Source organism: Lepus europaeus, chromosome 5 (genome assembly GCF_033115175.1).
Source record: "Lepus europaeus isolate LE1 chromosome 5, mLepTim1.pri, whole genome shotgun sequence".
Lineage (NCBI taxonomy): Eukaryota > Metazoa > Chordata > Mammalia > Lagomorpha > Leporidae > Lepus > Lepus europaeus.
This window is the reverse complement of record NC_084831.1, coordinates 105,120,940-105,147,388: the sequence shown is the minus strand read 5'-3', so window position 1 is coordinate 105,147,388 and position 26,449 is coordinate 105,120,940. Positions and strand designations below refer to the sequence as shown.

At 41.0% G+C, this 26,449-nt stretch overlaps 2 protein-coding genes across 12 annotated transcripts in view; one reads left to right on the top strand and one right to left on the bottom strand.

Moving 5' to 3' along the window:
- The window catches only part of CEPT1 (choline/ethanolamine phosphotransferase 1), a 38,954-nt gene extending 35,438 nt beyond the window's left edge, over positions 1 to 3,516 (bottom strand). The window contains exon 1 of one of the 3 annotated variants that reach the window (XM_062191946.1): positions 3,415 to 3,516. The gene's annotated coding sequence lies outside the window, so the exon portion shown is untranslated. Of the gene's footprint in view, positions 1 to 2,984; positions 3,068 to 3,414 lie in introns of those variants that run through there. The other 2 variants (XM_062191945.1, XM_062191947.1) reach the window with 2 other exon arrangements.
- Positions 3,517 to 3,591: 75 nt separating this feature from the next.
- The window catches only part of DRAM2 (DNA damage regulated autophagy modulator 2), a 37,750-nt gene continuing 14,892 nt past the window's right edge, over positions 3,592 to 26,449 (top strand). For 2 of the 9 annotated variants that reach the window (XM_062191956.1, XM_062191949.1), the window contains exons 1-9: positions 3,592 to 3,685; positions 7,316 to 7,379; positions 10,827 to 10,922; positions 13,739 to 13,883; positions 17,131 to 17,198; positions 18,404 to 18,543; positions 24,069 to 24,246; positions 25,118 to 25,200; positions 26,147 to 26,239. In XM_062191956.1, coding sequence (XP_062047940.1) covers positions 13,753 to 13,883; positions 17,131 to 17,198; positions 18,404 to 18,543; positions 24,069 to 24,246; positions 25,118 to 25,200; positions 26,147 to 26,239 — 693 coding nt within the window. In that variant the 5' untranslated portion in view covers positions 3,592 to 3,685; positions 7,316 to 7,379; positions 10,827 to 10,922; positions 13,739 to 13,752. The other 7 variants (XM_062191951.1, XM_062191952.1, XM_062191950.1 and 4 more) reach the window with 7 other exon arrangements.

Below are 26,449 nucleotides of genomic sequence, written 5' to 3'. Positions count from 1 at the left end.
GATTGTAATAAATACGACACACATGGTCCTAGTTCTTGTGCCCAGAGGAAAAAGAATTGTAAACCAGTAAATATGCAAATAACATTACACATTGTGATGGGTGCTATGAGGAAAGCAAAATGCTAAGCTAGAAAATAGGGGTACACATTTTGGATAGGATTGTTAAAGTCTCTGAAGAAACTGAGGAAAAGAAGGAGTCAGCAGTTTTAAGAACAGCAGGAAGAATAAAGAAAATGAAGCAAGACCTGAGGCAAGAAACTACTTGTCAAGACAAGAGAGATCTGAGAGATCACTGTGCCTGGGCAGGAGTAAACCAGGTGGAAAAGTTTCAAGAGTAACACAACCCTGTGGTTTAGATTATGACAGTTTTTATTCTGATGTGATGGAAAGCCACAAATGGCCTTATAAAGAATGCTGTAAGTCGGAGCATGGTGCATTTGTTAACTGAGAATACATTTTCATAAGTCATAAATGTTAATATATTTTTAAAACATTTATTTATTTGAAAGGCAGAGTTGGAGAGAGAGAGAGAGAGAGAGAGAGAGAGAGAGAGAGATCTTCCATCCCCTGGTTCACTCCCTAAATGCCCATAACAGCAAGGACCCGGCCAGACAAGCCAGGAGCCAGGAACTTTGTTTGGTTCTCCCGGATGGGTAGCAGGGACCCAAGTATTTGGGCCATCATTGCTGCCTTCTCAGGTATATTAGAAGGAAGCTAGACAGGAGATGGAGGTGCCAGTACAGGAAGTGGCACTCTGATATCACAGAGTCGGTGTCCTAAGTGGTGGCCTAGTCCACTGCAGCACAACACCCACCTCAGTTAAAATCTTTAAGAAGTATTTATTTTTTTCATTTGAAAAAGAGAGACAGAATGAATGAATATACCACATGCTTCCATCTAAGGCTGGGGCAGGCTGTAAAGCCTAGTACTCAATCCAGGTTTCCCACATGGGAGGCAGGGACTGAACTATTTGAGTCATCACCTGCTGCCTCCCAGGATGCACACTGGCAGGAAGCAGGAACTGGAGGCAGAGCCAGGATTTGAATACAATCAAATCCATGATTCCGGATATAGGCATCACAGCAGATTAACCACTCTGCCAAATGCCAGTATCAAAGTTAATAGTTAAACTGTAAAAATAACTCCCATCACCTGTAATTCAGTTTATGATAACAATGATCATAATCTAATAGCTACTGTAGCCTTTTCACTTAGTAAGTAAATTCCTCTATTCTACTAACCTGGCTCTACTGTACTCTGCTCCCTTTACAACGTTTCATTTACCACTCTTTGAACTGTTTTTTGTTTGTTGACTGTTTTTTGGCAGGGGTTTGTCTTTCTCCACACTGTTCTGTAAGTTCCATGAGTGCAAGGGCCATGCCAGTCTCATTAACATTCTTTTCCCCAAATCCCACACCATACTTAGCACTAAGTAGTTAATCAGTACTTACTGAACAATGAACAAATATGATTCATCTAGTATTTAATCAGCATTTAGTTGTTCTAGATCTTGAGGAAAAAGATTGAAACATGTCATTTCATACTCTCAGGAAGACCAAAAGACAGAGGGTAGTCTTGTAAATACCCTACGATACAATACACTGTCAACAAACTGTTTTGTGAGTCCAAAGAAGATGACATATGGTCTGACAAAGAATTTTCTTTGTGCAGGCATCCGCAGTTATGTGAAAAGTCCAGTATAAGTACAAAAATATAATCAGAGGTCATTTCATGAGTACATCTACTAAAATTACACACATGGAGGCTTTAAAAAGTTTATCATATAGAACATCTGCACAATAGCAGCTGAGGATAAGGGAATACTGCCGACTTTATTCCTGCCTGGACTTCAGCATAGGGAATACCTGACAATATTTCACAAGCTTCACATTAAAAAAATAAAATAAAATAAAGTCCAACTGTAGAACAGAGCATAAGGTAAGTTTACACAACATCCAACCTGCTGTTTCAGATTCCAGAATTCCCATCCCCCCACCCCGTGTCTGAGGGTGCCAAGTTTTGATCCGCACTGATTCAGCACTATGTTTGCAGTCCTTTCACAGGCAACTGGGGGCTAAACAGCCCTTATGGCACCGCCAAATGAAAATACTAAAGGCTCACACTATTAGGGAGGCTGAGAAAATTGTAAAGAACCAGGAAGCAAAGGAAGAAAGAAGGAAAGAAAAAACTAGGAAGATCACAGGATCAAGTGCAGCACTATTTAACAAGTCATATATACAGCAAGTTCCCCCAAACAAAAGCCTTTTCAACAGAATTGAAATGCACTGTGTAACACAACGCAGATCTAGAGTTTTGGTGAAGTGACATCTTGGCATTCCTTAAAAAAGGAAGTAACAAGTGTCCTCTAAAGAAAATGAGCAAACACTTGTCATTTCTTGAACGGAAGGGTCATGAGGACAAGTTGTACAAGGGGACTTTTAGCTTTCTCAGCACAGAACTAACACGCAGCACAAGGCTTTCACTTCAACTCTGAGCTTCTTGGGAACGCGAGTCGTTCTACACTGGTAATCCACTAACTGCCCTTACCACAGTCTAACTTGTGTTTCAAGTCACTCAATTCCAAACACACCGGCTGAACCCATCCCTACTCTGAGAGTAGGGACTACACCTGCTCTTTGACTACAGCCACATAGGAACACTAGTACCTGCAGAAAGACAGCCGTGCGCTCCCCTTCTTCAGTAAAGTAAACCCACATACCCAACACCAGTGCTGCAAAATGGCCAAAATGACACAAAACTGCCCGGCATCGCATGGAAGGAAACAAGCCAAACACGCCTAAATGTAAAGTCTGGTCCCATTCATCCAGTGTTCCCGGGGAACCCTGGCAAGCACTTCGAGCAACCCTCCTGTTCTCCTTCCAAGAATCCTGGGCAGCACTGGCTGAAATTTCCAGAAAAGTTGCTGACCACGACGCGAGGCCCCGCCACGCCACATCGGCACCCCTTTCCACGGGAAAACCAACCTGGGAGAGGATGCCACACGGTCTGTGGACTTGGCAGCAGCCGGGCGGAGGGTGTGGACCCGACAGGCAAGGTCGGCTCCGCGCGGGCAGCGCCCGCAGCCCTCGGCCGCCCAGCGCGGGCCCGCCGCGCTTCGCCCCACCTCGACCTCCGCTCCCCACGGCCGCGCCCGAGGCCCGCGCTCTGCCGCCTCAGCCTCCACCAGGGGCCAGAGGGGCACTCGACCCTCGCCCTGCCCACAGCCCCGCGCGCGAGGCCACCCCGTTCGAGGAAGAAGGACGGCGTTCGCCTCGCGCAAGTCCGTACCCAGCTACAGCCTAATGCCCCACCCCAGAGCATCCAGCCCTCGCCACACTCCTCCCTGGAGACGTGTCCCCCACCACGTCCTTCGCTCCCCGGCCGTCCTCCTAACACCGAGCCCCGCAGTCTTACCCCGACCCCCACAAGCACACCCCCAGGAATATCAACTCCGACTTCGCTCCACTGGGTGACTCCGATCCGCGGCAGCCCGTTCACGACAGTTTCGCGATAGCCGTAAAGGGAAACTGGCTCGCAGGGAGCGGCGGCGCGGGCGCGTTCTTCGGTGCGGTGAGCGCGCCCAGGGCTGGCCTAGCCGTTCGGGAGCGCGCCCCAGTGCCCCGCCCTGCCCCTTGAGCTCCGGGAAGGCTTCGGAGCCTCCGCCTGGCCTGGCAGGGTCAACCAGGTAAGGCAGGCTCAGAGGAGGGAGGAAGGGGGAACAGGTCGGGCGTCTGGAGCCCGCGCGCTCGCTCCAGAGGCCACGTCACTGGGTGGCATCCGACGGGCCGGGGAAGTGGGCGCAGCCCGGTGCCCCTCTCGCCGTGGCGCGCGCGCGCGGGTCTGCCTGCCTCCAGGACGCCGCGGCTGGGCGCCGCAGAGGGCCCCAGGGCGCTGGAGCGGCTCCCGGGCTCGGGGCACCCAGGGGCGGGGGAGAGTGCAGGATGCGGTTTGGTGTCGTCCGTGCCTCGGTTTTGTCGTCCTCTTATTTCGTCCTCCCCACGCTCCGCGTGCCCCAGTTGGTGCCCAAGCTCAGCTTCGTCTCCCGCATCTTTCCCTGGCCCCGGGCAAAGCCGAGCCGAGATCTTTGCGCCAGTGCTTCGCCCTTCTAAATAATTCTTCTGGTTTTGTTTAAGCGGGTCCCCGAGAACCTGCGGCTTAGTCCCCCAAAAAGTTTAATGATTGAGTGAACGTCCTGTAGTCACTCCTGGGTTCAGGTACCTTGGTGGTGGGGGCAGGGAGACGTTTGAAATTGAGATCTGCGATGACCTTGTGTTTACTGTAAGCTTAGTCTACTACCTGGAATTCTGTTGCTGGGAGTAGGCCCAAGAAAGGAAATTGCTATTCCCGAGTGATCTCGCAACGTGCTTTATTTGGAAAACACAGGAAATGCACCATAGCAATATTTTTTTTTCGGTTTTCCCAAATTTTAATTGGTAAATAATCACCCAAATACAACTGTGTGATTTGTATTGCATCGTGAAATCTCTCCATTTGACATTTGATGTAGCTTATAAAATGATATCTAGACTTCTAGACTCCAGAACTTAACCATTAGAGAACGGTATATTTGTCAAGAGGACAAGTTAGAGTTAAGAAAAATAACTTTTTTTTTTTCTGTTATGCTTTGCTTTGGGACGATGCTTCTGTGTCATTCTGAAAGAAGCCTAAGACATTGTGTAAGTTTGGAACATCCAGAATTTCCTTCCTCATTTCAGTCGTTCATCTCTCAACCTTCTGAGGAATGCCTTACTGCATGATTTTGTCACTGTGGGAATATCACAGAGTGTACTTAGGTGAACCTCGACAGTAGGTTCCATCCCTAGATGGAACCAGAGACTCAGTAAACATAAGATATATGTATACTGTTTGATACTACAGTTTTTTTCTTTTAAAGACTTATTTGAAATGTAAATTGACAGAGATCTTCCATCTTCTGGTTCATTCCCCAAATGTCCACAACAGCCCAGCTGGGTGAGACTGAACTCTGGAGCCAGGAACTGCATCTCAGTTTCCTGTGTGGGTGGCAGGGACCTAAATACTTGGGCCATCACCTTCTGCCCTCCCAGGCACATTAGCAGGAAGCTAGATCAGAAGTGGAGGAACCTAGACTTCATTCTGCATTCTTTTTTTTTTTTTTTTAAAGATTTATTTTATTTATTTGAAAGAGTTACAGAGAGAGGTAGAGACAGAGAGAGAGGTCTTCCATCCGCTGGTTCACTTGCCAGATGGCCGCCAATGGCTGGAGCTGTGCAGATCCGAAGCCAGGAGCCAGGAGCTTCTTCTGGGTCTCCCAAATGGGTGCAGGGGCCCAAGGACTTGGGCCATCTTCTACTGCTTTCCCAGGCAATAGCAGAGAGCTGTATTGGAAGAGGAGCAGCCGGGACTAGAACCGTGCTGGCGCTTCAGGCCAGGGTGTTAACCCGCTGCGCCACAGCACCAGCCCCTTCACTCTGCCTTCTGATATGGGATATGGGCATCCCAAGCTGTGCCTTAACCCTCTGCTCCACCACACCCACTCCTACACTTCTGTGTTTTTCTAAGCAAAAGGAGTATACTCTAAAAATAAGAATAAAAAGAATACTACAGTAGTACGTAAGCCAGTAACATGGCCATTTGTTATTGTAATATATTGTGTATTGCACATACTTGTGTTGCTGTTCTTTATTATACTACTGGTAGCACAGTAGGTTTGTTTACACAAGCATTGCCACAGACTTGTGAGTATTGTGTTGTGCTAGGACATTGTGATGGCTGCAACATCGCTAGGTGATAGGGAATTTTCAGTTCATTGTAATCCATGGGAGTACTGTTTATATTTAGGTGTGACTTGTTATTGACTGAAACGTCCTTGTGCTATGCCTGACTATTTCTTAGCAGTCACTGCTTGGGGAGACAGTTTAGTGGCATTCAGATATCTATGAAAAAATTTATAACTGCAGCTTTGATTCCTGGAACTTCAAAGAAAGCAGGGAAGATAGGTGAGATGCAAGACTTTTTTTTTTTTTTTTTTTAAATCTCTTACTGCTGTAGGAAGTTTATTCTTGCATATTTTTCAGGTATTTTAGAACGTTTCTTAAATTATTAACCATTAAAATTCTGCTTGGTTGGCAATTACACAGCCATGCTTTCAGCTTTCTAAGTTGACAGTCTATAGGCAGTTAATTAGTTATTTTCTTTTTTTTGTTTGTTTTTTTTTTTTTGTTTTGTTTTTTTTTGACAGGCAGAGTGGACAGTGAGAGAGAGAGAGACAGAGAGAAAGGTCTTCCTTTTGCCGTTGGTTCACCCTCCAATGGCCGCCGCGGTAGCGCGCTGCGGCCGGTGCACCGCGCTGTTCCGATGGCAGGAGCCAGGTGCTTATCCTGGTCTCCCATGGGGTGCAGAGCCCAAACACTTGGGCTATCCTCCACTGCACTCCCTGGCCACAGCAGAGAGCTGGCCTGGAAGAGGGGCAACCGGGACAGGATCGGTGCCCCGACCGGGACTAGAACCCGGTGTGCCGGCGCCGCAAGGCGGAGGATTAGCCTGTTGAGCCACGGCGCCGGCCTAATTAGTTATTTTCCTCACTTAGGTCGTGCACTTTTCTTAATTGTCGTTGTCAAATTTCAAGCCCTGCTTCTCTTCTGAATTGTCGGTATAAACAATTGGAACCTTCACAGCCTAAGGAAATGTGAATCTAAGGTGGTTTATACCTAGAAAGAATTCATACATAGCAGTCATGTCCCATACCCATGGCTAGTGAAATGACTGGACAGAATTAATAAACAGGCTATTGCTATCACTGTTATGTGCTTATGTTGCATTCTGTTCTACCCTCTTTTGAGTCTGACTATTTTACAAGTCAGAATGCTGTAACTTTGAAGCTAAGTGACTTGCCTGAAATCATATTTGTACATCTGGGAAGTGGTAAAGCTAGGATTTGCACTTAGATGAGCCTAATCTCGTAGTTGTGTTCTTTCCATTACATCACATGGAAGTTAATGCCTTATTTTGCTTAAAAATAAAAAATAAGCTGTCATTCTTTCCTCATTTTTGTGTCTTTCTTTCGAGGAAACCAGGAGTTTTTCCTTTTATTTGTTCTTTCTGAGGCTGTGAAAGCTGTCATATGTGAGAAAGGATAAGAATCATGTAATTTCAGATGATATAAAACATAAAAAAAAAACCAGGTACTAATTCTTTAAAGAAAAATCGCCTGTTAATCATGCTATTGCTTAGTGTTCTGCTCATGGACAATACTAGTATGCTGATTTGAAATTGATACTTAAAATCATATAGATTGAAACAACTACCTCTTATTATCTTTGTGTGTGGATTTCAGGATTTATAAAAGACACAGTTTTGGACGGTTCTGAAGATTGAAATTCTTTGCATTTCTACAACAGGTAATTCATCCTTTACATTCTAAAAGAGAACAAATATTTACTGATATGATACTACCTTACATATATTATTTCATTTACTCCCTGAATAAACCTCTGTAAAGCAGGTATTATTTTAGATTATTTGACAGATAATTCTAGAAGCTACTATTTATTTTATTTTATTTTTTTGACAGACAGAGTTAGACAGTGAGAGAGAGAGACAGAGAGAAAGGTCTTCCTTTTCCATCCCCCAAATGGTCACTATGGCCAGCGCGCTGTGCCTATCTGAAGCCAGGAGCCAGGTGCTTCCTCCCGGTCTTCCATGCGGATGTAGGACCCAAGCACTTGGGCCATCCTCCACTGCCTTCCCGGGCCACAGCAGAGAGCTGGCCTGGAAGAGGAGCGACCGGGACAGAATCCGGCACCCCAACCGGGAATAGAACCCCGTGTGCTGGCGCCACAGGCGGAGGATTAGCCAAGTGAGCCACGGCGCCTGCCTATTTGTCTTGCATCAGTGGTGTGTCAGGGTCTTTGCCTGTGCTATCAGTTCTACCCCTGCAATAACTCTCTAGCACAAGTCAACGGAACTTTTCCACAATTTGGAAATGTCCAGTATTATTACTGTCTCCTAGACGTCTATGGCTTTAGACATTTGAAATGTGACTGATATGATTGAGAAACTGAACATTTTAATTATTTAGTTTTAATCAATTGAAATTTTAATGTGGATTGCTTCATGTTGCTGGTGGCTGCTGTTATGGACAGTGTGGCCTGTACTGATAATATTATTCCCATTTTTCAAAGGAGAGACTGGTTCAGAGCAGTTTTGAAGCTTGCCTAAGGTCACATGATTTTATTTAAAAAGTTTTGAGGAGAATTCTTTAGGAGTGATAACTTGGCAAGGGAGTTAGAATGGATGAAGGGGTAGGAAAAAAACAAAACAAAACAAAACAGGTAGGCCTAGAGAATTGAGGATCTGAATCCAGTGCTTACTGTGTGAACTGGGAGGAAGGGTGTTTACAAATGACATAGAGAAGTAGAATGACCATCACTTAATGACAGTGTCTGAGAACTTTGAAGGAGAAAATGAACCCAAAGTTATTCTGAGGTCTTCGTATCTGGTTAACCTGGAAAAATGTGATAGTGCTGCTCACTGAAATAGAAAAGACTGTATTTTGTTGTTCATTCAACACATCCTGAGCAAGTATGAGGTTTAGGGTTCTGTGCTCTGCTTGGTGGATAAGTGGAATCCTTTCACAAGGGTTTTATTCACTTAAGCCGCCCTCCTAAATTTTTATATTGTACAAGATAATAAACTAACAGATGTGTAAATCAAGTGTTGTGAGAGGAAGGGGTGTCTGTTTCCAGACACACAGGGATTAGGGAAGGTTATATATGGAAGATAGAATTTGAGCTCGGTTTTGAAAAATAGGGTGGATTTAGACATGAAAAAACCCTAAAAGTGGGAGCAGGTTATGTTTTTAGCAATGGGGTGGACAAAATGTTTTGAAAAATCACTTTACCCAAAACACCTGAATGCTAAATAAATTTCATTATCCTTTAAAATTCTTAACAGATCTCTGTGGAAGAGAAACAGAGATTCCCCATGGCTAAAATGTCAGAGACAGCTGGAACCAGACAAGTCTCCTGTGAGGGTGTCTGGCTGATAGCGGAATAAAGCACGCTTGGGAATAGGCGCTAGGCTCCCCCTGCTCCCTCTGCACGGTGGAGAAAAAGCATTACTCCTGTGACCTCCCAAATACACAACTCCAGCAGGCCCCATTCACATGGCAGTTTGTGTAAATGGTGCCTGCGTTTCACTAGCTGACATTTTCACAGAATAAAATGTAAAAATTTCCTCTTACCGTCGTACAATGTGTGGCCTTGGAGAACTGCCTCCCCACAAATTTACCCAGGTTCCTCAAAAGTCTGCACGTTCAGTAAAGGGTGGGCCAGAAAAATGTCTCCCACCTGGCTAAAAGCGACCACAAAGGAATTTATTCATTTTCCCATCACTCCAGATGGGAGAGTAAAAACACCACTTGAAAACTCTAAGGTTTGCTACCACTCAGGTTCAAGGTCCAAATTTATGTATTTATGTAATATAAAAACCTAGAAGCCAAGAAATTCATGTAAACTTGGTAATGTGCCAGAGTGCCTGCCAAAAATAAACATAGACCCCCTCTGGGATGATTTTGCCTTAGTTTAAGCCTCGTAGAGAATTCCCAGAAGAAAATGATCCACTTACAAACTCACAGTTGAGAACTATGAAATACCTATGGGAGGCTCAGTCATACCAACAAATAATGGAATTAGGATTTTAGATAGGAATTGTCAGAAATATAGATGAATATTTAAGGACATAAAAGAAAAAACCTAAAGATCTTGACATAATTCAAAATATATATAAATTGAGAATTATTGTCCTAGAAACCTGTGTAGGAGAAAATACCTGTAGAATCTTAGCAAGGAGTTGTCATGGTTAATTAAGTAGATGAATAAAAAAAAATGTTGATGGGATGTTAAGGCCCACAAGGGAAAACATTCAGAAATGAGTTAATGATAATGTGGGTGGGAAATTACCCAAATCAAGCCTATAATGATGACTTTAGGGGCAAAGGAAAAGAATCTTATTTAGCAACATGTAAGTAATGTATGTATTTAGCAACAAGTCAGATGATCGGAGCAAGTGACAAATACAAGTGAAAATGGCTGAGATTTCATTATTTAGGTCAGTCTCAAAAGAGGAAGCTTAGTGGAAGATTGTAGAGAATGAGAGCTGTAAGTATATTCACAAAGTTAATTGGAAGTACTGAATTTTTTACGTGCTCAAGCTAAGAGAACATACTTCTAAACATGAAATTATTCTAACATGCATAGGAGTAGTTTCTTTGAATTTGAAAGTGTTTCTATAGTTTTAGAAATAAAATTTAAAAAAGTAAATGTAAAGAGAACAGATTTCATATATTTTGTAGGTACAATTCTGAGAAGATATTTTAACTTTTTTCCTTCCCTCTGTCCTTCCCTCAATCCCTCTCCTTCCTTCCTTCCTTCCTTCCTTCCTTCCTTCCTTCCTTCCTTCCTTCCTTTTTTTTCTTTAATTTTTGCAAAAACATAAGTTTCAATCCACTCTATAATCACAGGCTTAATGTACCACTAGCCATAATATTCAACAAGTAAAAAGTAGAAAGGGCTAAAAACAGCAATCAAATCACAAGATGTCTGTTTCATTCCTATACTTTTTTTTTTTTTTTTTGGTATTTTGCATTAATTGCCACAAATCAGAGAAAGCATGGTATTTGTCTTTTTGGGACTGGCTTATTTCACTAGCATGATGGTTTCCAATTGCATCCATTCTATTGCAGAACACAGCATTAACAACATCCTTAGTCTAGAGGTTGAGGAAGAACGTGGTGATGAGTGGTGTGTATGTATTTAGGCCCTCTCTTTTTTTCTTCTTTCATGTAGGAGCTGGAAATATAATGGTGAACAAAACAATTATTTCCTGCTTTCACAGAACTTAAAAGTTCAGCGAGGAAGATAAAGCCAAACAAGGAAGTAACAGTTAAGTGTAAGGAATGTCCTGGCTGGGGAGGTGGATGACAGCTGGAAACAAAGCAGGGCCACCGGGCTGAAGCTGGGAGCATTGGGGCGTAAAAACCTGCACAGGTTCCCTGGGTAGGTTGTAGGTGGGGGGAGTGAGCATTATGACGTCCTCATCCAGCTGCAGACAGCAAAGTACGTGCAGGCCTGAACGTCTACCAGAGAGCCTGACTCATTCCAGGAGCTTCAAGAATCTTGCTATGGTACCATATAGCGTAGTGATTTGGTGTTAGAATCACATTGAATTTGAATCTCCCACCACCTCCCAGCCCCTGGTTTGGGGGCATTTCTCTTGACCTGTAATTCTCTTGAAGGGAATAAATGAGGTCATGTATTTAATGTATTTCATAACATTGTAAGATGTAATAAACACTTTTGTAATGATGGCAAAGATGATGATAGCTAGAGCAAGGAATTGGGAATAAACAGTAGCTATATGAGATATATAGAGATAAATAGAGATCATATGTAAAGGACCTTATAGATCAATGTTAAGAGTAAAGACAGTTTATAAGAGCTTAGGGGAACCACTGAAAGATTCTTTGTAGGACAATAAAGTGGCCATAGTGGTGTTTTAGAATTAAAATTATAACCCTGATTTTAGGTTGTGGTCTAGATTAATTGTGGTCAGGACTGGAGTAGGATTGAGTAATATAGCAAAAACCAAAATGTTTTTCCTGTTCTCTCACTCAACGGTCAGTAAATATTTCTGTGGGCACCAAGAAGTATTTGGGGATTTTCCTCCACTAGTAACCAGTTAGTTCTGCAGCAGACACCAATTGGCTATTCCCTAATTCAATCCCTATAATATCCACCTGAGGGTAGTCTCATATCCCACAGGTTGAGGGTTCTGCCCCACAAGGCTGCCCCCATCTTCTGATGCCAATCAAAAAGCCCAAGTCGTTTTATCTGTGTTTATGATCAACTGGCTATAAATGGCGCTTATCATGATCCCTTCCTTGGGTTCCATTAATTTGCTGGAATAGCTTACAGGACTCAGAGAAGCACATTTAATGGTATCATAAATGATATCACAAAGACTACAGGTAGGAGTGAGTGTATGCACAGTGGTTAAGATGCTGCTTGATGGCCGGCGCCGTGGCTTAACAGGCTAATCCTCCGCCTTGCGGCGCCGGCACACCGGGTTCTAGTCCTGGTTGGGGCGCCGGATTCTATCCCGGTGGCCCCTCTTCCAGGCCAGCTCTCTGCTATGGCCCGGGAAGGCAGTGGAGGATGGCCCAAGTCCTTCGGCCCTGCACCCGCATGGGAGACCAGGAGAAGCACCTGACTCCTGGCTTCTGATCAGCGAGATGCACCGGCCGCAGCGGCCATTGGAGGGTGAACCAACGGCAAAAAGGAAGACCTTTCTCTCTGTCTCTCTCTCTCTCTCACTATCCACTCTACCTGTCAAAAAAAAAAAAAAAAAAAAAAAAAAGATGCTGCTTGAGACACCTGCATCCCATGTCACAGTGCCTGGGTTTGAGTCCACCTTGCTTCTGATCTGGCTTCTTGCTAGTGTATACTCTGCAAGGAAGTACACAAATATGTGGGTTCCTGCCACCTATGTGGGAGACCCAGATGGAGTCCTGGGCTCCTGGCTTCAGGTTGGCCCAGCTCTGGCTGTTGCAGCCGTTTGGAGAATGAACCAGCAGATGGAAGATATCCTCCCACCCTCCCCCATCATTCTGCCTTTCAAGTTAAAAAAAAAAAAAAAAGAACACAGCTAAAGATATGCATTGGGCAAGGAATGTGGGAATGGGTGCACACTGCCCACTGTTCAGCTTTCTGGAAGTTCTCTGAACTCAGTCTTTTGGGGTTTTTATGGAAGTTTTATTACATAGGCATGATTAAAACCATAGGCTGTTATGATCAGCTTAACCTCAGTCCCTCTGCCCACGCTAGAGACTGGGGAGTGGAGCTGAAAGTCCACACCCCTTTATCATCCTGTCACCAGTCTCCATCCTGAAGCTACCTAATGGCTGCCAGCTCCAGATTTCTGATTAAAATATACAAGACATTAATGACTCCTGATTCCAAAGATTTTAGGAGCTTTTTGCCAGGAAACAGAAGACCAAATATAGATGGTTGTCTATGTTTATGAGTTCTGCATCTCTGGGTTCAACAGATTGAAAATATACAGAAAAAAACTGTCTGTATTGGACATATATGGACTTATTTTTATGTCATTTTCCCTAAACAATCCAATCCAACAACTGTTTTCACAGTATTTACATTGTATGAGGTATTATAAGTCATTTTGAGGTTTGAAGTATACAGGAGGATATATGTAGGTTATATGCAGATATAATGCTGTTTTATTTGTATAAGGCACTGGAGCATTGGTGATTTTGGAGCCCATGGGATGATCCTGGGACCAGTCCTCCAAAAGATACCAGGGATAGCTGTGTATATTTAATATACCACAACCACCGTTAAGGGAATCATGACAGTAATTTGGCCAAGCGATGATGGTTTAGGTAGAGTAGTGGCAGTGAAGATGGAGAGAGGATGTAGATGTGAAAGAATGAGAACAAACAGGACCTGGTACTTGACAGTATATAGGAAGTTGGGATAGAAACTAAGTTTCTGCCTATGGCAAGTGGGTGAATCTTGTTCTGTTTACTGAGAATGTGAAAAACAAGTATCGGGCTGGTGTGGGAAATGTCAGAAGTTGAACAGCTCAGGGTACTAAGTACAACAGTATGGAGATGATGGGCAAAGTAAAATCGAGGCAACCCTTGTGAATTATCTTTTCTAATTTGTGTTTTTGACTTCAGAAGACCTGTTTGAAATGTGGTGGTTTCAGCAAGGCCTCAGTTTCCTCCCTTCGGCCCTTGTAATTTGGACATCTGCTGCTTTCATATTTTCATACATTACTGCAGTAACACTCCACCATGTTGACCCTGCTTTGCCTTATATCAGGTCAGTAAGATGAAAATGTTTCCATAGGAGTATGTGTCTTTCATTTTTAACATTGAAGCCAACATTTGCAATCAGTATTTTAAAATTCAGATTTTTTTACATTGACATTACAACAATAAAATGACTGTAAAAAGGAACTTGTATTCAGCTCTGTGTGATAGATAGCAGGGTAGGATATAGTGAGTTGGTTATTGAATTGTGACCCCTTAGTGCCTAGTCTTCTAGACAAGTTTTGGAGGTTGCCTCAGAAGATACAATTGGAATTATTTTCCCCTTAAAATTAAAGCATGCTGCCAGTATCAGTAATAAAATGAGAAGGTAGTAGTAATGATAAGCATTTATTGACTTATTTACTATGTGTAAGGTAATATTCTAGCATTTTTTTTAAAGACTTATTTATTTATTTGAAAGTCAGAGTTACACAGAAAGAGAGAGGCAGAGAGAGAGAGAGGTTTTCCATCCACTGGTTCACTCCCCAATTGGCCACAACAACTGGAGCTGCGCCAATCCGAAGCCAGGAGCCAGGAGCTTCCTCTGAGTCTTCCCACATGGGTGCAGGGTCCCAAGGACTCGGGCCATCTTCCACTGCTTTCCCAGGCCATAGCAGTGGAAGTGGGGCAACCGGGTCTCGAACTGCGCCCATGTGGGATGCCAGCAGTGCAGGAGGTGGCTTTACTTGCTATGCCACAGTGCCGGCCCCTAGCCTTCTTTATGTCTTAAATAATTGCAGTTTTATAACAATCAAAAGAGGTGGGAACTGTTATACTCTTTTGAGAGTGGGCAGAATGAGAACCTGGGTATTTTGTTTGCTCAAGAGCACACAACTCAGAAAATGTTGGAAGCAAAATTCAAATCTAGGGGCTATGTTCTTATTCTTTATGACATGCCACGTAGATATTTCTTGACAAATTAAGTATTGAAATTTACTGGGGACTGGCATTGTGGCATAGCAGGTTAAGCCACCACCTGTAGTGCCAGCATCCCATATGGGTGCCAGTTCAAGTCCTGTCTGCTCCACTTCCAATCTAGCTCCTGGCTAATGGCCTGGGAAAACAGCAGAAGATGGTCCAAGTGCTCAGGCCCCTGCTATCCACTTGGGAGACCTGGAAGAAGCTCCTGCTTCCTGGTTTTGGCCTGGCCTACTGCTGGCATTGGCTGTCATCTCGGGAGTGAACCAGCAGATGGAAGATCTCTCTTTCTTTCTCTGTAACTTTGACTTTCAAATAAAAAATAATTCTTAAAAAAAAAAAAAAAGAGGAAATTCTAGGCACTACCATCTATGTTTGATATGACTGAGTGGTATGGTGTAGCCAAAGGGGGTGACCAAGTTGGGAGCACTGTGAGAGGACTTACAAAACTCAAAAATGCCTCAGAGTTTAAGGTTCTGATTCTAGGAATAAGTTGATAAATAGTCACCATTGTGCTAGAGGAACATGTACCTTAAAGAGCGGGACTGTTTGGCCCATGTGAAGGCACATATTTAAGATTTTGAGTCCTTCAGTATTTTTATTTTCCCTTCTGAGAACTTGTTTTCACCCACTTTAAAGGGCTTTAAATAACTTAGGCCATTGAGTTCTTTTTTAGAGTCCCAGTTCTCTGATGGTAATGTGTGTGATTTCCTAGGCACTTCCCCTCCCTCTCCTTCTGCTTTTTTATTTTTCTGCTAATGAACTTCTTATTGTCTTGAGAATTTTATTTAACATTCTAAGATATTTCAACTCTAGGTCTTATTTTTGGTTTTCATAGTTTCATTTCTTTCATCTGCAAAGTGATTAAATTCAATTAGATACTCTGCAAAATTCCATTCAGTTTGTAGTCCCTATCCAGAAGATTTGGTTGTTATAACCCCAGAGAACACAACCAAATGCAAATCTCACTCCAAAGGCAATTTTGCTGCAAGTGCATTTGAGGTGTTCAGTGCAGAATGAGTTCTGGACCTGGCCAGCCTTAAACGTTGCAGGCATTTGGGAGTGAGCTAGCAGATGAAAGACCTTTCTTTGTTTCTGTCTCTTTGCCTTTCAAATAAACAACCAACCAACCAACCAACCAAAAACCTGGTCTTGAATATAAACTCTGTGAAGGCAGCGTCTTTGTTTTATTATACATTGTATTCATCTCTTTGAAGTGGTGTCTTGCACATGTTAAGCCCTTGATAAATATTTTTTTGGTCGATCAATAAATGAATGAGTGTTAATTCACTTTATATGAGAAGCTAATTTGTGCGGAAAGAGTGTCAAAGGGCCTGTGATGTTTAGGGAGTATTCTGATGAGACAGTTAGATGTATCTTTGTGATTGATGGTAAGTCAAGAACACAGTCCTCACATGCTCAAGGGTAGTTGCTGCTGCTGCTGCTGCTTTTTTTTTTTTTTTTTAAATTAATTAATTTATTTGAAAGGCAGAGTTGACAGAAAAGCAGAGGCAGAGAAAGGTCTTTCCTCCACTGATTCACTCCCCAAATGGCTGCAATGGTTGGAGCTGGGCCACTCTGAAGTGAGGAGCCTGAAGCTTCTTCTGGGTCTCCCACGTGGGTGCAGGGGCCCAAGGACTTGGGCCATCCTCTACCGCTTTCCCAGGTTGTAACAGAGAGCTGGATTGGAAGTGGAGTGGTCAGGACTTGAACCGGTGCCCATAGGGGATGCTGGCACTCCAGGCGGTGGCTTTACTTGCTACGCCACCACGTCTGCCCCCAAGGATAGCCTCTTAAAACATCAATTTATTTAGGTCTGCATTGTGGCACACTGGGTTAAGCCGCTATTTGGGATGCATACATCCTATATCTGGGTGCCTGGAATCCAGTGCTACCTCCACTTCTGATCTATCTCTGAGCTAATATACTTGGGAAGCAGCAGATGATAGTTCAAGTACTTGGGTTCCTGCCACCCAAATGCCTAGCTGTTGTAGGCATTTGGAGAATGAACCAGCAGGTGGAAGATCTCTCTCTCTCTCTCTCTCTTTTCTATCATTCTGCCTTTCAAATAAATAAATAAAACTTTATAGAAATAAATTTATGTAGATTTCTATTATGTAGAAAAGAAGTAATCTTAAATGATGCGACAAAAAAGTGAAACAGATGGGTATTTGTAGCTTTAGTTGCCATGTTCTCTTTATAAAATGATGTGAGAGCTGAACTCCTGGACTTAGAAAGCTAACGGATTTGAAGTAATTGTTGTTACTTCTTATCCCTTAGGAGAAACATTTATGTGTGTCTAGTGTAAGAAACCCATATGTCTTCTTGTTTTCTTTCAGTGACACTGGTACAGTAGCTCCAGAAAAATGCTTGTTTGGGGCAATGCTAAATGTTGCTGCAGTTTTATGTAAGTAATAGCATCAAAATTAATATTAATTCCTATTTGTTAAACAATATTGTGTTACTTATTTTCTTATTATACTTGATATGATGTCACTAAATTATTGATCACAATTGTGCTCCTAAAAGGAAAACACTGTTCTAGAAAAGCTAAATTATGGAAATAAACCTTTAAAAAATGCCTATAGCGCTACATGACTACCCATCCAAATAGAAGTTGTAAGTATAACCAAATTGTCCTTGAGGCTTTAAGTGAACTTCTTCAGCAACCAGTAGGGGACAAAGAGCCATAACACAACTGACTTCTACTAACCTCAACTAAATTCCTTAAGTATGAGCATCTAGAAGTTTGAGAATAGAGGCAAAACCATGTTTTGATTTTTGAGTAACATTCTAATGCCAAAAGAATGGGGCCATTACCACAGTATTTTACATTCCTGATAATTTATTTTTGAGCTAAATTTTTATTAATGGTTTACTGTAAAATACTGTGATTATTTTAAATAGTTGTGTTCTTTCATGTGATATTTGTCTACAGCAAAAGTAGAAGTCAGGAAAATGATTCAATGGAAAGAAATTTTTCTTATGACTAAACTCTTCAGAAACACATCCACAAAGTCTCATCTCTGTTATGTTTTCCATACTCCTGAGCTCTTGGGCAATATTTCTGCAATAGTAAGTGTAACTTGACCCTTTCTTGGAAAATACATATGGCAAAAGTGAGCTCTTTTTTCCTTTGTAGGATTGATGAACTGATGGAACCAAGTTATGGTCATTTGGAGTAAAGTGATGTCAGAGTGAGGCATATAAGCATTTAGATTTTTCTTTTTTCTTTTTTTTTGTCTATACTCATTTTATCTATATTCTAGAACTAGTTACTTTTGAATTGGATACTAATCATTAAAGTATTTTTTGTTTTATTTGACTCATAGAGATTTTCGGAAGGCATCAAACTTATCTCTTATGTTTTATTCTAAATATTTGTAGATGAGACTTGTGGAAGTCAAGTGATTTGCTCAGTCACACAGATACCAGTAGTTATGTGAGGAAACATTAAAAGTTCTTAAAAATAGACAGCTTTTTTTTTTCTTCTCTCAGATTAAAGGGAAAATCTGTACTTCTGGATAGCAATGACCTTTGTAAACTCTTCATTGGCAACTTTATTCCCTGGTTATTTATTACTTTGTTGTTTTTCGGATTATCTCTTCCCAGGCATTGCTACCATTTATGTTCGTTATAAGCAAGTTCATGCTCTGAATCCTGACGAGAACCTTATCATCAAATTAAACAAGGCTGGCCTTGTGCTTGGAATACTGAGTTGTTTAGGACTTTCTCTTGTGGCAAATTTCCAGGTTTGTGTTTTAGTCCAGCCTAGTTATTTTCCTGAAGTACATTAAGTATAAATGTTAAAAAGGAAAGCTGAAAAATTCAGTTGTATGCTGTTATTGTTTCTTTACCTAATGAAAGTAGAATCTACTGCCTTTAAATTACTTGATCCTCTCAGAAATATCTACATTCATGTTAGAAAAATTTATATTCAATAATCTGAATAAATATAAATTATTCTAACTTTTTATTGATTCCACAGGACAGTTGTTAGACTCTTTATTACTGCTTAGGTGGAGATTGCATCAAGACCAGACAGAGAGTTAATATAAATAAGTGACACAATTGTGGATTTAAATGTTAGTTGTTTTGCTTTGTATTTAATATGTTTTGCAAGTTGAAATCATTTACCTATCACCTATTTTTATTTACTAGTTTGTTTGTTGCCACTGATTGCCTGCATTCCTAGGTGTCCACCCTGAATAAGAGGAAGTACAGGAAGGATCTGTAGCTCTTCTGCTTTTGTTCATGTAATTCTTAATGTTAAAGAAGCACCTTCACCAAATACTGTGCACTCTCTGTTCTTCCCATTGACATTCTTTCTGATGAGTCTTTGGTAATACTGGATGCATCCTGCCTATGTAGTGCTTTTTCATTAATATCTCTGTGGTCTTTAAAATTTTAGTTTAGATATTTGATGACCTAGTTGGACATATGGTAACAATTCAGTACCCATGCTCATCATACAAATATATATTTATAGGCATATTCTGTCTCTCATTTAACATTCTCCTTTCCTGTACTGCTTCTGATTGGTCTCTCCTGTTTTCATAGCTTTTTAGTAATGATTAATATAATATCGATGCATATAATTCAATGCTAGCTGCTATAACAAATCCCATATATTTAGCAGTTTAACATGGCAGAGGTTTATTCCTTACATATAATATGCATCTAATGCAGGTGTTTTAGGTTGGCATGTAGCTTTTCTCCAATTGTGATTTAAAGGCCAGACTCTACTACATCCACCTGGCTGAAACAGTAAAAGAAAACATGTAGGCCGGCGCCGTGGCTCAATAGGCTAATCCTCCGCCTTGCGGCACCGGCACACCGGGTTCTAGTCCCAGTTGGGGCACCGATCCTGTCCCGGTTGCCCCTCTTCCAGGCCAGCTCTCTGCTGTGACCAGGGAGTGCAGTGGAGGATGGCCCAAGTGCTTGGGCCCTGCACCCCATGGGAGACCAGGAGAAGCACCTGGCTCCTGCCATCGGATCAGCACGGTGCGCCGGCCACAGCGCGCCTACCGCGGCGGCCATTGGAGGGTGAACCAACGGCAAAAAGGAAGACCTTTCTCTCTGTCTCTCTCTCTCTCACTGTCCACTCTGCCTGTCAAAAATAAAAAAATTAAAAAAAAATTAAAAAAAAGAAAACATGCAAAAGCACACTTACTTCTTAAAAACCTTGACCTGTGCTAAAGAAAAAATTATTCGGTGACACTAAGGAGTGGGTCAGTCAGACTTTACTGAGGATCGTTATGAAAGGTGAAGGGACCACTGCAGTGGAGTTTTGCCGTAAGGGAGAGCGATTGGGCGCAACTCCAAATACAAGCAAAGATAGGAATTTATGGCCAAGAAGCAAGATCAGATCAGGATCAGTGATGGGAAATTACATAGCAGGTGAAGAGGAGTTCTGGCTAACCCAACATGCCTAACAAGATTCTTGTGTAAGCAGACCAGAGCGATCAGGTATCACTGAGCAATGGTGGACATTTAGAATCTCAATGAGGGTGATTATATAATTGAGGATAGGGTATTCTGGTTAAACTGATTTAGCAGTATTCTTGCTAAAATTGACAATGCAAAGATGAATATAAAAGTCCAAAAGTTAGGATCACCTTGAGAAGAGAGTTCAGAGGAGCCTACATAGTGTTTGGCCAAGGAAAGATTCTGTCTCCTAGCAGAGACTCATCTTGTTTCACTGATACTCATTTGCTGGGCACAAGGGAAGTGGCAGGGTGGTATAGCTTGAAAATGTAGCTTTGCTCAGCATTAGTTCAAAACTATATTATAAAAGGGGACAAAAGTCCTGGTGACAATTGGCTAGCTGTCTATGACACAAATAAGATCCTATTTTCCCAAATTGGTCTATACCTCAGCATTGAAACATGTTTTGGGGAATTCTTAGGGTATGGCTAGTAATTCCTTGCTCCAGTTGTCTGCTGATCAGGTAGGTTAATAGATCTCTCATCACCTGGCTGTATAGAGAAAATTAATTTCAAATACTTGTTTACACAGGCCTGTAAGTTCTAATGGCAGTTCCCGAGAGTGCCCATAGAAACTGCTTGTCTCCTTTATCATATTCACCCATCAAAGTAGATTAAATACTTTGTTACTTTCTGATTTATCTTTGCTTATAGGAATTCCCTTGACCTTGTGATTTTGAATGAGATTATTTTTTTTTCTGTCTTGATTGCATCTCTTTCTGAAACTTTAGTCCTGTTCAATGTCTTTCTCATCTTTCACTGATGACTTCATTGCACAGCTCTTCTTATAAGCAGACCCTGTAACATTACCCAAATATCAAACTGCTCCCCTCCCTTCCTCCCTCCCTCCCTTCCTTCCTTTTCTTTTTAAATACTTATTTTATTTATTTTAAAGCCAGAGTAACAGGTAGGGAGAGACATAGAGAGAAAGTGATCTTCCATCTGTTGGTTTACTCCCCAAATGGCTACAGTGGCTGGGGCTGGACTAGGCAGAAGCCAGCAGCCAGGAATTCCATCCTGGTGTCCTGTGTGGGTAGCAGAGGCCCAAATATTTGAGCCATGTTCTGCTGCTTTCCCATGTGCTTTAGCAGGCAGCTGGATCAGAAGCAGAGTAGCCAGGACTCCAGTTGGTACTCTCATATGGGATGATGGGGTTTAACCTGCTATACCACAATGCAGGCCCCTCTCCTTCATTCCTAATATAAAGTTTTAATCTTATTTAAAATGATGAATGCATTGCCTTCTCCTCATTCTCTCTCTCTTTTGCAGAGATAGATACTAGTTGACTTATCCAGAATGAATTATGTACAAACAAGGTCTTTGAATGATTTGCAAAGAGAGGTTGTGGCTTGGAAGATAGACTAGCAGTGGGTTTTTTAAAATTTTATTTAAGATTTACAAATTTTATGTATTTCATATATACAGATTCAGGAACACAGTGATACTTTCTACCCTACCCTCCCTCCAGCCCACACTCCCACCCTTCTTCCTCCTCCCTCTTCTATTTTCATTCTTCTCTTCTACAAAGATCTATTTTCAGTTAACTTTATACTCATAAGATTAACCCTACACTAAGTAACGAGCTCAACAAATAGTATGAAGAAAAAAAAAAAATAAAACCACTGTTATCCTCAACAGTCCAGACAAGGGCTGTTAAAAATCATCACATCTCAAAAGTGTCAGTTTCACTCTTACAGATTACCTTTTAGGTACTCTGTTAGTTACCACAGATCAGAGAGAACATGTGGTATTTATCTTTTTGGGATTGGCTTATTTCACTAAGTATAATAGTTTCCAGTTGCATCCATTTTGTTGCTAATAACAGGATTTCATTTTGTTTTGCTGCCGTGTTAAACTTTTGTGAAAGTAGATAAAATCAAGAGAGGAAAATATAATTTGAAAACTACCAGCTGTTGAGTTAACACAAAGATCTTTTATGACTTGAGTCTGTTTACCTCTCCAGTCTTATTCTGCATCATTGCTGCATCATTGCCCCTCTTAATGTCTCCATTGTAGTAAACACTGGACTTTTTTTTGTGTGTTCCTTAAATAAGACAGGCTTTTTAACTCTATTTCATTTACTGTATTCTCTTTGGGGCATACCACAAACCCCAAACCTGAATAGATATAGGCTTCTGAAGATGTCACTGTGGACTATACTTCCTCAGGGAAGCCTTTTCTGTCATTTCTTTCCTCAATATTTATATTTAAAATTCTTTTGTTTCATTTGTTTTCTGATGCTTCTGAAAGCTGATTCTTCATAGCTGTATTACACTCTGATTTTATATCAATGATTTAAAATAATTCAAAAAATTTTAAGGTGGTATTTTTTTCTGTTGATTATAAGCACAATGGTTTTGTTCATCATTGTATTTCCAGCACCTAGATTAGTACTCAGTGAGAACAAGCTCTCTTTTATTATTTAGGAACTTGAGAGAGACCAAAGGGACTAAGCAGAATGGAAAAAAATGCTTTTATTGCTGTTCTTGCTTGCATTTAAAAGAGATGCCTAATTGCTTTAATATTTGAAAAATCTAACTTACAAGTATAAATCGAGTTTCTTTGACATCAATTGTGTATATGGTACTCGGCAAAAACAAATATGTGGTAAACATCCTCAGTGTCAGCTGAGAGGAATTTTTCCTCCTAGAAATGTGTCCTTACTGAGACTTGGAAAGGGTTATCAAGCAGAAATCTATATGACTTTCCTAGGGCTATTGTAACAAGATACCACAGACAGAGTGGTTTAAAACAAGGGAAATTACTTCATCAAAATGCAAGAGGTCAGGATAGAGGTGTTGGTAGGATTGGTCTTTTCTTGGGGGCTCTGAGAACAAATGTGTTCCTGGCTATTGGCAGATGCCAGTAACTCCTTGATATCCCTTAGTGCATGGCTGCGTAACTCTATAATTTATGTTTTTGTTGTCAAGGGGCCTTCTATCTGCCTCGAAAATTTAACCTCAAGGAGAATTTTAGGAGATAAGTATAAGAAAGCAGAATATTGGTTCCTAAGTTTTCTTTCTTTCTTTGAGATAAAGATCATGGATTACTCATATATAACATATAAATTCTGAATTTGAGAATTGCTCATGACCACACATACTCCTATAATATTTCTTGTCTTGGTTTTGTCAAAGGATACACTTTTGTCTTTTTTTAATGATGCATTTTTTAAGGAATAAAGTAATGATCTTGTGCATGTGTCAAAAATTTCGACTTACTAATTAGTGAGTGATACAGTAGATATTACAGACCAATTCAAAAGAGTAGTAAAAGTACCATGAATTTATAGTTAGCTAAAGAATATTGAATTTAGCAATGGATGCAAAATTTGTCAAAATTCACATGGTGATAATGAATTACATTGAACAAGACAGTTTGTGTTTCTATGGAGAGGGATTATTTGCATGACTACCAACTTTCTGTAAGTTAACTTCTGCCTCTGCCTTCTGTAACTTCTGTCATTTATAGATGTTATCTTTGCCACATAGCCTAGACAAAGTCAGATAAAAGCTCAGGCCTTTAGGGCCTGGTAATCACCAGAGACTTTAGCATAGCATGGAAAAAGATCAGTCATATCTTTTGTCCATTTCAAGAACATTTCTATGTTTTTTCTAGTTTCTAAAATGACTAAATATATTAAGCAGAAATTCTATTTGATTGTAGAATCTGCAGAGATTCTCCAGTCATTGAATATCCTATTGAAATTTCTGGCTTGTGTTGTTAAATATTGTATTGCCAATGTGTTCTGAATTTCTCTTACTGACCGATTTTTTCTTTCTGCCTCTCAGAAAACAACTCTTTTTGCTGCACATGTCAGTGGAGCTGTGCTCACTTTTGGTATGGGCTCATTATATATGTTTGTTCAGACCATCCTTTCCTACCAAATGCAGCCCAAAATTCATGGCATTCAAGTCTTCTGGATCAGACTACTATTGGTTATCTGGTGTGCAGTAAGTGCATTTAGCAGTATCCTTTGCTATCAGATGTGGCTGGCATTAAATAATTGAAGTAAACACTGTTGGTATATTGGAAGCAGGTTTTTTTTTTTTTTTTTTTTTGGGGGGGGGGGGAGAAGTTCTTAAGGCTACTAATCCTAAACTAAAGGACTTGAAACATGATAATCAGACTGTACATAGAACTTCAGTATCTACTATGCCAGGAACAAAGATAATGGTTAGCTGGTCCTACTCACTTCAAAGAAATGAGGGATGAGTTAATGCCCTTCCTAAGAACAATTATCCAACAGACAGACATTCATGATAGAACTGCTGCTTTTCTCAGCAAGGAGGTAGAGGTTGACTGTGAGAGCCACATTTTTTTTTTTTTTGGACAGGCAGAGTGGACAGTGAGAGAGAGAGAGACACAGAGAAAGGTCTTCCTTTTTGCCATTGGTTCACCCTCCAGCTGGCACACCACACTGATCCGAAGCCAGGAGCCAGGTGCTTCTGCTGGTCTCCCATGGGGTACAGGGCCCAAGCACTTGGGCCATCCTGCACTGCACTCCCTGGCCACAGCAGAGAGCTGGCCTGGAAGAGGGGCAACCGGACAGAATCCAGCACCCCGACCGGGACTAGAACCCGGTGTGCCAGCACTGCAAGTGGAGGATTAGCCTATTGAGCCGTGGCGCCGGCCTGAGAGCCACTTTATAGTGATCGTCTGAGAGTAATTTTAGTTTTGCTCTTGCTGTGTGGTACTAAGTCTTTAAGGAAATGAGTGTGGATGTTGGCAGCAAATGTAAGTTATCTTTTTGGGACCTTAAAAGAGAATTCTGTTTAGAGTCTAATTTAAATTTACAGATCTTATCTGAGATTCTTCCTTGACTTATTTTTTTTTATAGTGCTAACTTGCTCATCAATTTTGTACAGTGGTGATTTTGGCATTGATTTAGTTCAGAAACTCCATTGGAACCCTGAAGACAAAGTAAGGATTTATTTAATCTGTAAAACTTGATCACTTCTGAGGTATTTTTCATTTCATCACTAACAATGGAACTTTTTTTGGTAGAATAATCAGCTATATTTTAGGGTAATTTTCTGAAAATCATGTTTGTATGGAGTCATCCATTATTGTCATGTCACCTGTGATAGGTAAATATTTTCATGAAGAGAATTATGATGGCAAAGAGTGTTCTCAGAAACTGACTTCCCTAAATACAGATATAGCTTATAAAAGATACCCAACAGAGTTCTTTGATTATTAGAATACTTCTTTCCTGAGTTGAAAAGATGTTTTCTCTTACTTTGTATTGTCTGAAAATTTATTTTCAAGTCTGCATCTGGGTTCCAATAATACTGAACATCATCTCTAGTCCTGAGAATAAAAGAGATAAGGGACATGTACTCAATACTGAGTTCATCTATTTTCATAAACAACCCTGCAGCTTTTTGTTTTAAATCATTTTTTAAAGAATTGTCTGTGAATAAGACATGGTTGTGAGAATAAAGTTGTAAAATAACTTAGTAGATTCTCCAAATTTAACCCATATGTTATTTAATATTCTAAAAATAGCACTTACTAAGTTTGTGATGAGCATTGTTAAAATTTATTGGTGGCATTTCATGAGTCCCTTCTGGCTTTGGGAAAGACAGTGACTCCCTGATTGTAGAGTAGAAATTCTCCTGTTCTGTCTTGGTTATGTAAATGGAAATTTTATTTGCTGTAGGTGAAACTAAGATAACTAGTTTCATTTAGGAGCAGTTCCTAGTGTGTGCTCTTTAATTCTTGAGATGTGCTTGATAAATGTGAAAGATTGACTTTTAGAGGACAGATTGGTTAATAAGAATTGTGAGGTTTTTTTTATTTGAGAAATACTATAGATTATTTCAGTGAAATTTCACAGAATTGTTCTTTCCCTCTGTGACTCAAGGGTTATGTGCTTCACATGATCACTACAGCAGCAGAATGGTCTATGTCATTTTCCTTCTTTGGTTTTTTCCTGACTTATATTCGTGATTTTCAGGTAAGACAACACAGTATTAAATTTATGGGGTCAAACTTCCTTCAGCTGGGATGAGAGAATATTCCATAGGTAAACCTCTAGGCTTTTCAGAATTTAACTGTTTAAAACCTGACACCATATGCAGTGATTTGTGAAGAGTAACTTATTTGTGTTTGAAATAGTGTGTGCTAACAAGGTTTTGCCTTCAAAATGGAGTTGTAAGTGAATTTT